The sequence below is a fragment of the Salmo salar genome, chromosome ssa09 (assembly GCF_905237065.1).
Source record: "Salmo salar chromosome ssa09, Ssal_v3.1, whole genome shotgun sequence".
Classification (NCBI taxonomy): Eukaryota; Metazoa; Chordata; class Actinopteri; order Salmoniformes; family Salmonidae; genus Salmo; species Salmo salar.
In genome coordinates this window covers 79,076,787-79,090,111 of record NC_059450.1, presented here as the reverse complement: position 1 = coordinate 79,090,111, position 13,325 = coordinate 79,076,787, and the positions used below count along the sequence as shown (strand labels likewise).

The window sequence follows — 13,325 nt, the reverse complement described above, 5'->3', positions numbered from 1 at the left end:
TGACCCTGTGTATAGTTGACCCTGTATATAGCAGACCCTGTATATAGCTGACCGTGTGTATAGCTGACCCTGTGTATAGTTGACCCTGTATATAGCTGACCCTGTATATAGCTGACCGTGTATATAGCTGACCCTGTATATAGCTGACCGTGTATATAGCTGACCCTGTATATAGTTGACCCTGTATATAGCTGACCCTGTGTATAGTTGACCCTGTATATAGCTGACCCTGTATATAGCTGACCGTGTGTATAGCTGACTCTGTAAATACTCTAGCTGACACTGTATATAGCTGACCCTGTATATATCTTCCTGTATATAGCTGACCCTGTATATATATATCACTGTATATACCTGACCCTGTATATATCTCCCTGTATGTAGCTGATCCTGTATATATATCACTGTATATACCTGACCCAGTATATATCTCCCTGTATATAGCTGACCCTGTATATAGCTGACCCTGTATATAGCTGACCGTGTGTATAGCTGACTCTGTAAATACTGTAGCTGACACTGTATATAGCTGACCCTGTATATATCTTCCTGTATATAGCTGACACTGTATATAGCTGACCCTGTATATATATCACTGTATATACCTGACCCTGTATATATCTCCCTGTATGTAGCTGACCTTGTACATAGCTGACCCTGTATATAGCTGACCCTGTATATAGCTGACCCTGTATATAGCTAACCCTGTAAATACTGTAGCTGACCCTGTACAAAGAAAACCAGTACAAATTATATATATTTTTTTAAATGCATGAAATGAAATGTATGCATTCACTACTGTAAGTCACTCTGGATAAGAGCGTCTGCTAAATGACTAAAATGTAAATGTAAAAATGTATATAGTTGACCCTGTACATAGCTGACCCTGTATATAGCTGACCCTGTATCGAGCTGACCCTGTATATATCTGACCCTGTATATATCTGACCCTGTATATTGCTCCCTGTATTTACATTTACATTTACGTTTTAGCAGACGCTCTTATCCAGAGCGACTTACAAATTGTATATAGCTGAACCTGCATATAGCTGATCCAGTATATTGCTCCCTGTATTTAGCTGACCCTGTATATAGCTCCCTGTATATAGCTGACCCTGTATATAGCTAACCCTTTATATAGCTGACCCTGTATATAGCTGACCTTGTATATAGCTGACCCTGTATATAGCTGACCCTGTATATAGCTGACCCTGTATATAACTCCCTGTATATAGCTGATCCTGTATATAACTCCCTGTATATAGCTAACCCTTTATATAGCTGACCCTGTATATAGCTAACCCTGTATATAGCTGACCCTGTATATAGCTAACCCTTTATATAGCTAACCCTGTATATAGCTGACCCTGTATTTAGCTGACCCTGTATATAGCTGACCCTGTATATAGCTGATCCTGTATATAGCTGACACTATATGTTGCTCACTGTACATAGCTGACCCTGTACATAGCTGACCCTGTATGTAGCTGACCCTGTAAATAGCTGATCCTGTATATAGCTGATCCTGTATATAGCTGATCCTGTATATAGCTGACACTGTATGTTGCTCCCTGTACATAGCTGACCCTGAATATAGCTGACCGTGTGTATAGCTGACTCTGTAAATACTGTAGCTGACGCTGTATATAGCTGACCCTGTATATATCTTCCTGTATATAGCTGACCCTGTATATAGCTGATCCTGTATATAGCTGACCCTGTATATAGCTGACCCTGTATATAGCTGATCCTGTATATAGCTGACCCTGTATATAGCTGACCCTTGTATATAACTGACCCTGTTTAAAGCTCCCGGTATATTGCTGATCCTGTGTATAGCTTCGCTGAAGCTGTTTTTAGCTGACTCTGTTTATTTCTCCCTGATTATAGCTGACCCTGTTTTTAAATGACCCTGTATATAGCTGACGTATTTAGCTGCCCCTGTATATTGCTGACCCTGTATATAGCTGAACCTGTATATATCTGACAATGTGTATAACTGACCCTGTAAATATCTCCATGTATATAGCTGACCCTTTAAATATCTCCCTGTATATTGCTTACCCTGTATATTGCTGATACTGTATATAACTGACCCTTTAAATATCTCCCTGTATATAGCTGACCCTGTATATATCTCTCTGTATATAGCTGACCCTGTAAATATCTCCCTGTATATAGCTGACCCTGTATATATCTCTCTGTATTTAGCTGACCCTGTAAATATCTCCCTGTATATAGCTGACCCTGTAAATATCTCTCTGTATATAGCTGACCCTTTAAATATCTCCCTGTATATAGCTGACCCTGTAAATATCTCCCTGTATATTGCTTACCCTGTATATTGCTGATACTGTATATAGCTGACCCTGTATATAGCTGACCCTGTATATTGCTGACACTGTATATAGCTGACCCTGTATATAACTGACCCTGTTTAAAGCTCCCGGTATATTGCTGATCCTGTGTATAGCTTCCTGTATATAACTGAAGCTGTTTTTAGCTGACCCTGTATATTTCTCCCTGTATATAGCTGCCCCTGTATATAGCTGACCCTGTAAATATCTCCCTGTATATAGCTGACCCTGTAAATATCTCCCTGTATACACCTGATCCTGTAAATATCTCCCTGTATATAGCTGACCCTGTACATATCTCCCTGTATATTGCTGACCCTGTATTTAGCTGACCCTGTAAATATCTCCCTGTATATAGCTGACCCTGTATATAGCTGACCCTGTATATATCTCTCTGTATATAGCTGACCCTGTATATATCTCTCTGTATTTAGCTGACCCTGTATATATCTCTCTGTATATAGCTGACCCTTTAAATATCTCCCTGTATATAGCTGACCCTGTATATATCTCTCTGTATATAGCTGACCCTGTAAATATCTCCCTGTATATAGCTGACCCTGTATATATCTCTCTGTATTTAGCTGACCCTGTAAATATCTCCCTGTATATAGCTGACCCTGTAAATATCTCTCTGTATATAGCTGACCCTGTAAATATCTCCCTGTATATAGCTGACCCTGTAAATATCTCCCTGTATATAGCTGACCCTGTATATATCTCTCTGTATATAGCTGACCCTTTAAATATCTCCCTGTATATAGCTGACCCTGTAAATATCTCTCTGTATATAGCTGACCCTGTATATTGCTCCCTGCATATAGCTGACACTGGTTATAGCTGTTGGTTATAGCTGACCCTGTAAAGGCTTAAGCTGACGCTGTATAGAGCTCTCAGTTTATAGCTCCCTGTATATAGCTAACCCCGTAAATATCTCCCTGTATATAGCTGACCCTGTAAATAGCTGACCCTGTTTATAGCTCCCTGTATATAGCTGACCCTGTATATAGCTGACCCTGTAAATATCTCCCTATATATAGCTAACCCCGTAAATATCTCCCTGTACATAGCTGACCCTGTTAATATCTCACCGGATATAGCTAACCCTTTAAATATCTCCCTGTACATAGCTGACCCTGTTAATATCTCCCTGTATATAGCTGGCCCTGTAAATATGTCCCTGTATATTGCTGACTCTGTACATATCAGACCCTGTAAATATATTCCTGTATATAACTGACCCTTTAAATCTCTCCCTTTATATTGCTGACCCTGTATATAACTGACCCTGTTTAAAGCTCCCGGTATATTGCTGATCCTGTGTATAGCTTCCTGTATATAACTGAAGCTGTTTTTAGCTGACCCTGTATATTTCTCCCTGTATATAGCTGCCCCTGTATATAGCTGACCCTGTAAATATCTCCCTGTATATAGCTGACCCTGTAAATATCTCCCTGTATACACCTGATCCTGTAAATATCTCCCTGTATATAGCTGACCCTGTACATATCTCCCTGTATATTGCTGACCCTGTATTTAGCTGACCCTGTAAATATCTCCTCTACCCTGTATATAGCTGACCCTGTATATATCTCTCTGTATATAGCTGACCCTGTATATATCTCTCTGTATTTAGCTGACCCTGTATATATCTCTCTGTATATAGCTGACCCTTTAAATATCTCCCTGTATATAGCTGACCCTGTATATATCTCTCTGTATATAGCTGACCCTGTAAATATCTCCCTGTATATAGCTGACCCTGTATATATCTCTCTGTATTTAGCTGACCCTGTAAATATCTCCCTGTATATAGCTGACCCTGTAAATATCTCCCTGTATATAGCTGACCCTGTAAATATCTCCCTGTATATAGCTGACCCTGTATATATCTCTCTGTATATAGCTGACCCTTTAAATATCTCCCTGTATATAGCTGACCCTGTAAATATCTCTCTGTATATAGCTGACCCTGTATATTGCTCCCTGCATATAGCTGACACTGGTTATAGCTGTTGGTTATAGCTGACCCTGTAAAGGCTTAAGCTGACGCTGTATAGAGCTCTCAGTTTATAGCTCCCTGTATATAGCTAACCCCGTAAATATCTCCCTGTATATAGCTGACCCTGTAAATAGCTGACCCTGTTTATAGCTCCCTGTATATAGCTGACCCTGTATATAGCTGACCCTGTAAATATCTCCCTATATATAGCTAACCCCGTAAATATCTCCCTGTACATAGCTGACCCTGTTAATATCTCACCGGATATAGCTAACCCTTTAAATATCTCCCTGTACATAGCTGACCCTGTTAATATCTCCCTGTATATAGCTGGCCCTGTAAATATGTCCCTGTATATTGCTGACTCTGTACATATCAGACCCTGTAAATATATTCCTGTATATAACTGACCCTTTAAATCTCTCCCTTTATATTGCTGACCCTGTAAATATCTCCCTGTATATAGCTGACCCTGTAAATATCTCCCTGTATATAGCTGACCCTGTAAATATCTCTCTGTAAATAGCTGACCCTGTAAATATCTCACTGTATATAGCTGACCCTGTAAATATCTCCTTATGTAAAGCTGACCCTGTTTATGTCTCCCTGTATATAGCTGACCCTTTAAATATCTCCCTGTATATAGATGGCCCTGTATATAGCTGACCCTGTAAATATCTCCCTATATATAGCTGACCCTGTAAATATCTCCCTGTATATAGCTGACCCTGTAAATATCTCCATGAATATAGCTGACCCTGTAAATATCTCCATGAATATAGCTGACCCTTTAAATATCTCCCTGTATACTGCTTACCCTGTAAATATCTCCCTGTATATAGCTGACCCTGTAAATATGGCCTGTATATAGCTGACCCTGTAAATATCTACCTGTATATTGCTGACCGTGTATATAGCTGACCCTATAAATATCTCTTTATATATAGCTGACCCTGTAAATATCTCCCTATATATATCTGACCCTGTAAATATCTCCCTGTGTAAAGCTGACCCTGTAAATATCTCCAATCACCACCTTCCGGAGACACCTGAAACCCCACCTCTTTAAGGAATACCTAGGATAGGATAAAGTAATCCTTCTAACCCCCCCCCCCTTAAAAGATTTAGATGCACTATTGTAAAGTGGTTGTTCCACTGGATATCATAAGGTGAATGCACCAATTTGTTAGTCGCTCTGGATAAGAGCGTCTGCTAAATGACTTAAATGTAATGTAAATATCTCCCTGTATATTGCCTACCCTGTATATAGCTGACCCTGTAAATATCTCCCTGTATATAGCTGACCCTGCTAATATCTCTTTGTATATAGCTGACCCTGTAAATATCTCCCTGTATATAGCTGACCCTGTAAATATCTCCCTGTATATTGCTGAGCCTGTAAATATCTCCCTGTATATAGCTGACCCTGCTAATATCTCCCTGTATATAGCTGACCCTGTAAATATCTCCCTGTATATAGCTGACCCTGTAAATATCTCCCTGTATATATCTGACCCTGTAAATATCTCCCTGTATATATCTGACCCTGTATATAGCTGACCCTGTAAATATCTCCCTGTATATAGCTGACCCTGTAAATATCTCCCTGTATATAGCTGACCCTGTAAATATCTCCCTGTATATATCTGACCCTGTATATAGCTGACCCTGTAAATACCTCCCTGTATATAGCTGACACTGTAAATATATCCCTTTATTTAGCTGACGCTGTAAATATCTCCCTATGTAAAGCTGACCCTGTAAATATCTCCCTGTATATAGTTGACCCTGTAAATGTCTCCCTGTATATAGCTGACCCATTAAATATCTCCCTGTATATTGCTGACCCTGTATACCGGTGACCCTGTAGATATCTCCCTGTATATAACTGACCCTGTAAATATCTCCCTGTATATAGCTGACCCTGTATATAGCTGACCCTGTAAATATTTCCCTGTATATAGCTGACCCTGTAAATATCTCCCTGTATATTGCTGAGCCTGTAAATATCTCCCTGTATATAGCTGACCCTGCTAATATCTCCCTGTATATAGCTGACCCTGTAAATATCTCCCTGTATATAGCTGACCCTGTAAATATCTCCCTGTATATATCTGACCCTGTAAATATATCCCTGTATATATCTGACCCTGTATATAGCTGACCCTGTAAATATCTCCCTGTATATAGCTGACCCTGTACATTTCTCCCTGTATATAGCTGACCCTGTAAATATCTCCCTGTATATATCTGACCCTGTATATAGCTGACCCTGTAAATACCTCCCTGTATATAGCTGACACTGTAAATATATCCCTTTATTTAGCTTACGCTGTAAATATCTCCCTATGTAAAGCTGACCCTGTAAATATCTCCCTGTATATAGTTGACCCTGTAAATGTCTCCCTGTATATAGCTGACCCATTAAATATCTCCCTGTATATTGCTGACCCTGTATATCGGTGACCCTGTATATATCTCCCTGTATATAACTGACCCTGTAAATATCTCCCTGTATATAGCTGACCCTGTATATAGCTGACCCTGTAAATATCTCCCTGTATATAGCTGACCCTGTAAATATCTCCCTGTATATAGCTGACCCTGTAAATATCTCCCTGTATATAGCTGACCCTGTAAATATCTCCCTGTATATAGCTGACCCTCTAAATATCTCCCTGTATATAACTGACTCTGTAAATATCTCCCTCTATATAGCTGACCCTGTAAATATCTCCCTGTATATAGCTGACCCTGTAAATATCTCCCTGTATATTGCTGAGCCTGTAAATATCTCCCTGTATGTAGCTGACCCTGTATATAGCTGACCCTGCTAATATCTCTTTGTATATAGCTGACCCTGTAAATATCTCCCTGTATATTGCCTACCCTGTATATAGCTGACCCTGTAAATATCTCCCTGTATATAGGTGACCCTGTAAATATCTCCCTGCATATAGGTGACCCTGTAAATATCTCCCTGTGTATAGCTGACTCTGTAAATACCTCCCTGTATATTGCTGACCCTGTAAATATCTCCCTGTATATAGGTGACCCTGTAAATATCTCCCTGTATATTGCCTACCCTGTATATAGCTGACTCTGTAAATATCTCCCTGTATATTGCTGAGCCTGTAAATATCTCCCTGTATATTGCTGAGCCTGTAAATATCTCCCTGTATATAGCTGACCCTGCTAATATCTCTTTGTATATAGCTGACCCTGTAAATATCTCCCTGTGTATAGCTGAGCCTGTAAATATATCCCTGTGTATAGCTGAGCCTGTAAATATCTCCCTGTATATTGCTGAGCCTGTTAATATCTCCCTGTATATATCTGACCCTGTATATAGCTGACCCTGTAAATATCTCCCTGTATATTGCTGAGCCTGTAAATATCTCCCTGTATATAGCTGACCCTGCTAATATCTCCCTGTATATAGCTGACCCTGTAAATATCTCCCTGTATATATCTGACCCTGTATATAGCTGACCCTGTAAATATCTCCCTGTATATAGCTGACCCTGTAAATATATGCCTGTATATTGCTGACCCTGTAAAGATCTCCCTGTATATAGCTGATCCTGTATTTAGCTGACCCTGTAAATATCTCCCTGTATATAGCTGACCCTGTAAATATCTCCCTGTATATCTGACGCTGTATTTAGGTGACCCTATAAATATCTCCCTGTATGTAGCTGACCCTGTATATACTGAATCTTCATTCTTGTGTATTTGTATTTCTCTTCTCTTATTGTCTTTGTTTGTTGTTTTATTGTTTTATTCTGTATCGTTGGGAATGCTTGTAAGTAAGCATTTCACAGTCACCTGTTGTGTTCGACGCCTGTGACAAATACAGTTTGATTTGATTTGACATCCCAACACTAGTTTAAATTGCCTCTCACAGAGGGGGGCTGGAGAGAATGCAGGTGTAGCTCGTCTGAAAACTGGTGTTCCTCAACTTTTCTTTTTACATTTCTAGTGATGTTGGTAATACTAAGACCCTTAAAGCAGCTTCAGATATTGCCCTTTATCTATGTCAGCTGTGCTTCCTTCACTCTTTCGCAAAGACATAAATCAAATGCCCACAGACGTATTACAGCTGTGTGTTTTCACTCTGTGAACTTTGAAAATGGGTTGTATGGCATAGATCAATAGTTTCTATATTTTGCTATAGTTAATGGTTGTGTTGTGTCTGAAGGATAAATGAATGAACAGATCGATCTGTCTTGGAAATGGAAAGAAATGACAAGTCTGATATCACCCAATATGTTTTGGTGGAGGGATGGAGGGAGTGAGCAGAGATGTCGGCCCAGTCATAAGACCTGTTATCCAAACTCCATTCTTCTTTGTGTTCCAGCTGCCACCCGAAGTGTGAAAGATGAAGCCCTCAGTCCTCATGTTCCTCCTTATCAGCTCTGCCGCCTGCATCAATCTCAAATACATCTCCAAGAGAAACTCGGGTAAGTCCACAAGTCTCCCTTTTAATCATGGCCAATCTATAGGTGACCAAAACTTTGATTCATTTGACTTTTGTTTTATCACGTTCCTCTTGTTGAAAGGAAATGAATTTCCCCATATCTATTCACTGACGCAACCTTGTGTTTGCACAACAAATGTGGAGGTCTTGATTTGCGAGTGTTATTGTTCAATTTATTATTCTGTGTGGTGGTGTGTTGTCAGATGTTGTCTACTCTGTGTGCTCTGTGTTACATGTGTTGAATGTGTTTGTGGCAACCAGATATCCAGATATCCAGATACCCAGTTTGAGCTGTATATTTATCTTTCCTTCTGGCTTTTGGTGCTAGTGATGCCTTGTTTGGTCCTTCATTCCTCCACAGAGGGAGTAAAGTTCAAATAAAAGCTCATTCCTTTCTGTAGGGCTATCTAATCCAGTTCAGTCCCCGCTTTGGAGACTCATCAATGTGTTTTATCCCCCACTCACATTGTGTGTCTGTTTGCGTGTGGGTGAGGGTGTGTGGTGAGCAATTATGTTATCAGTGCCAAACGGGCTTTTATGTGGGCGGCAAAAACATAGAGGCAATCTTGTCTGTCAGTTTCTCACCCAGTGTGAGATTGAAATGTTTGGCATTTTCTCTCCTTGCAGTACCAGATGATCAGACAGAGACTGCATGTTATTTTGTTTCCCCGTTAATATTTGATGTAACACCTCCCTGTGTGAGAGGAATTGCACAAACAGAGTGTTAGTTGTCAGAAGACAGAGACGGCTTTGATTCAATTAATGTTTTCTTTTCTTTTGAAGATGCTCAAACTTTGAGGAAATTTGCTCTGTGGAAACGATGACGCTGAAATAGCTTTTTGTTAAAATCAGTCAAGCAATTTAAATGATGTTAGTAGAATTATGAACTAAAGACACTGAACAAAGAATCCAGGAATACATTAAATAAAGGAACCCCATAGGCCACACAATTTTCCACTCTGGAGAAGAAAAAGCAAGCCGTGGCTTATCAGATATTATCTGATCAACCGCAATCCAGATAAAGTCAGCCTTATCAAAATATAAAAAGAAGAATCTAATTGTTTTTCCTGCCATTCCTGTTAAGATCTCACCTCCCCCGTCACCCCAGGAAGTTGTGTCTGGGGAGAATGTGTGCTCCTGATAATGCTTGTTAAATCGCTGAATTACCATTGAGGGAAGGTTAAGGGTAAGCAGGCAACGAATGGCGCAGAATCTTTCTGATCTTGAAACGACAGGACACTTGAGTCCCTCGGTTAATGCTTTAAAGTGCCCGGAGCATCCTGAGTGATTTTTCTTTTTTTAAAGGTACTTGAAGCGTGGGACATACGGTTAAATAAGTAATTTCTCCTAGATTCTCTAAGACAATACCACTGCGACATGTCATGTGATTCATCTAAATGCAGCCATTACTTCCACCCCTTTGATTAAGAGCTGAATTGTGCGTTCAGCTAATGCTGAACCTGTCTGAGGGGAAATATCTGCTTTCACACACTGGAGATTATTGCCAGGTTATTCATTTTTCAGGTTTTCATATGAAATTATGAGGTTTTAAAATCATTGTTATATTCTTGGTTCGACACCTGAGTAGGGAGAGCCATCTTAGTTAGTTTAACGTCTGTAGAGAAAGAAATACAAACAAAACTAGTGGTATTCTCAAATAAGGGCTCTTAGCCCAACATTAAACATCATTCTCCCATTCATATTTAATGAACAGAAACTCAATTAGCAACTTAAAAGATGCAGCTGATGTGACTTGGTAATAAAGGCATGTTTTATGATTAGGTAGCTGCTGTTAATGGGTGCAAACAAAGGGTGTAGCAGCAGTTGTGCAAGCCTCAGAGACTAGGAGTCAAGTAAATTGATTTAGCAAAACAATTAGTGCTAATATGTCAGTGGAAAGCCTGAAAGACCCATGGCAAACACAAGTTAAGGTTTGGTTAAATATTTCTTACACGGCCAAGTTCAGTACGTCATGATGGTCTCCTGTTTATGAGTGTTCTGCATTGTCCTTCTCAGAGTGCTCTTCTAAAGAACTTTTAAGCTGCATACTGTCTGTATGTGTCCAAAATGGCACCTTGTTCCCTTTATAGTTCACTACTTTTGACCCCCCCATAGGGCTCTGGTCAACAATAGTGCACTATATAGGGAATAGGATGCAATTTGCGACATCCTCTGTCTGTGAGTTTGTCTGAGGAGCCATACAGACATATCTCCAGGAAGGTGCTCTAACATGGACTTTTACCTTCTCAACGAAGGGAAATACTAAGAATCTAAGGACATCCCTCTAGTGGTCCTTCTCCTGTAACCTCAGCCTCCTGCAGCAGCCCTGTTGGAGACGTCTCCTCCACTCTGTCAGATGGCAACCTTCACTGCCAAATAACCCGTCTCCTCCTTTGAATTATTTTCATGAAACTCTTAACATTGAGAGAAAAGATACAATGGGAGTGTAAAGGTTACTGATTTCACAACCAGTACACAATAGTTTAGCATATGAAAGGCCTCAGCTCCAACGTGTGTCACTAATTTCTGCCTACGCCTAAGCTCTCCGCTTTAATATAGCAGGTTCTGCTTCTGAAAGCTGTCACATGATATGAAATGGAACTCAAACAATAACGTTCTTCCTGTCTTTTAAAAAGCTGGGAATAGTCTTTAGTAATCTGCTTCAGACTGCTACTGGCTGTTTGTGCCAGCCAATATGCAAATCAGATAAAAGACAGAAATTAAATTAAAAAGATCTTCAAAGACCCTTTTCACTGCTGACTTTGTCAGAGTGCTTCTGTGCTTTCATTCCGTCAGGCCTTTCACGTTGGCTTCTCCCTTAAGTCAAGAGAAACCCTGTCAATATACTCTCTGTGTCAATCCCACAACCAGCTAAACCGCGGGGTGTTTCTGTGTGAAAGTATAGGCATACAGTACATGCATTTTTAAAGACACTCACATATGAATAGTATATGTATACCACCAGAAATAATGCACACACAAAGATATGATATGAATGGTTTCTTAAATCTGAGGTCCTGATGTTATGTTGGGGGTACTGGAGGACTGGAGTTGGGAACCACTGGACTAGACCATTAGACCAGTATGGGGGTACTGGAGGACTGGAGTTGGGAACCACTGGGCTTAACCATTAGACTAGTATGGGGGTACTGGAGGACTGGAGTTGGAAACCACTGGGCTTAACCATTAGACTAGTATGGGGGTACTGGAGGACTGGAGTTGGGAACCACTGGGCTTAACCATCAGACCAGTATAAGGGTACTGGAGGACTGGAGTTGGGAAACACTAGACTAAACCATCAGACCAGTATGTTATCCTTTACATACAGATCATAATCATGATGATATGAAGCAGTTATGTAATTAATTATTCATTGGTTTCCTGATATTTAATTGGCATGGCAGTATGGTTAACATTTAGAACTTTTAAATGTTCTTAAGTGTTTAAAAGAAACTAAATTCCGCCACGTAGGTAAATGTACTGTATTTCCAGTGGGAACTACCAGTGGGAACTCATGTCATACTTATAATGTATATGTATTATAGATGGAATGTGATGGACTATTGTTGCCTCAGAGAATTGGTCTATTTAATAGGCAGCAAGCTATTCAGTCAGTCATTAATAAGGAAGCACAAACTGTTGAACAAAGATCTCTTGACTCACATTCAAATCTGAACACCAGTCTCTTTCTGCCGCACTGGGCTGTCCCAGGTAAACACCCCAAAACATTCAGTCAGACACTGTCTCCACCGTCCACGACTCTGATATCCGCTGTTTGTTTCAAAGTGAAATATTGATAGCTTGACACCATTTGACTTGCAGGCTGCGCACTTGACAATGTGATGAGCTTTGCTAATAGACACTTCCTTGTTATGTCTGCTCACTTTGTTGACATTCCTATGTGGCCAACATGTAGATTGATAAATAATGTATATGTGGTAGTGTGCGAGTGTGTAAACGTAAGATAAATTGAACGTGATGTTAATGTGTTTGGACAGGATGGGGATGTTATATGTGGATGTCAGGATGGGGATGTTATATGTGGATGTCAGGATGGGGATGTTATATGTGGATGTCAGGATGGGGATGTTATATGTGGATGTCAGGATGGGGATGTTATATGTGGATGTCAGGATGGGGATGTTATATGTGGATGTCAGGATGGGGATGTTATATGTGGATGTCAGGATGGGGCAGTTATATGTGGATGTCAGGATGGGGATGTTATATGTGGATGTCAGGATGGGGATGTTATATGTGGATGTCAGGATGGGGATGTTATATGTGGATGTCAGGATGGGGATGTTATATGTGGATGTCAGGATGGGGCTGTTATATGTGGATGTCAGGATGGGGATGTTATATGTGGATGTCAGGATGGGGATGTTATATGTGGATGTCAGGATGGGGATGTTATATGTGGATGTCAGGATGGGGCTGTTATATGTGGATGTCAGGATGGGGATGTTATATGTGGATGTCAGGA

The 13,325-nt window shown here is 40.2% G+C and overlaps 1 protein-coding gene across 1 annotated transcript in view; it reads left to right on the top strand.

The window, feature by feature from the left end:
- LOC123744796 (X-linked interleukin-1 receptor accessory protein-like 2) overlaps window positions 1-13,325 on the top strand; it is a 277,022-nt gene that overhangs the window by 70,979 nt on the left and 192,718 nt on the right. The window contains exon 2 of the mRNA XM_045724982.1: window positions 8,720-8,822. Coding sequence (XP_045580938.1) covers window positions 8,741-8,822 — 82 coding nt within the window. The 5' untranslated portion in view covers window positions 8,720-8,740. The remainder of the gene's footprint in view (window positions 1-8,719; window positions 8,823-13,325) is intronic.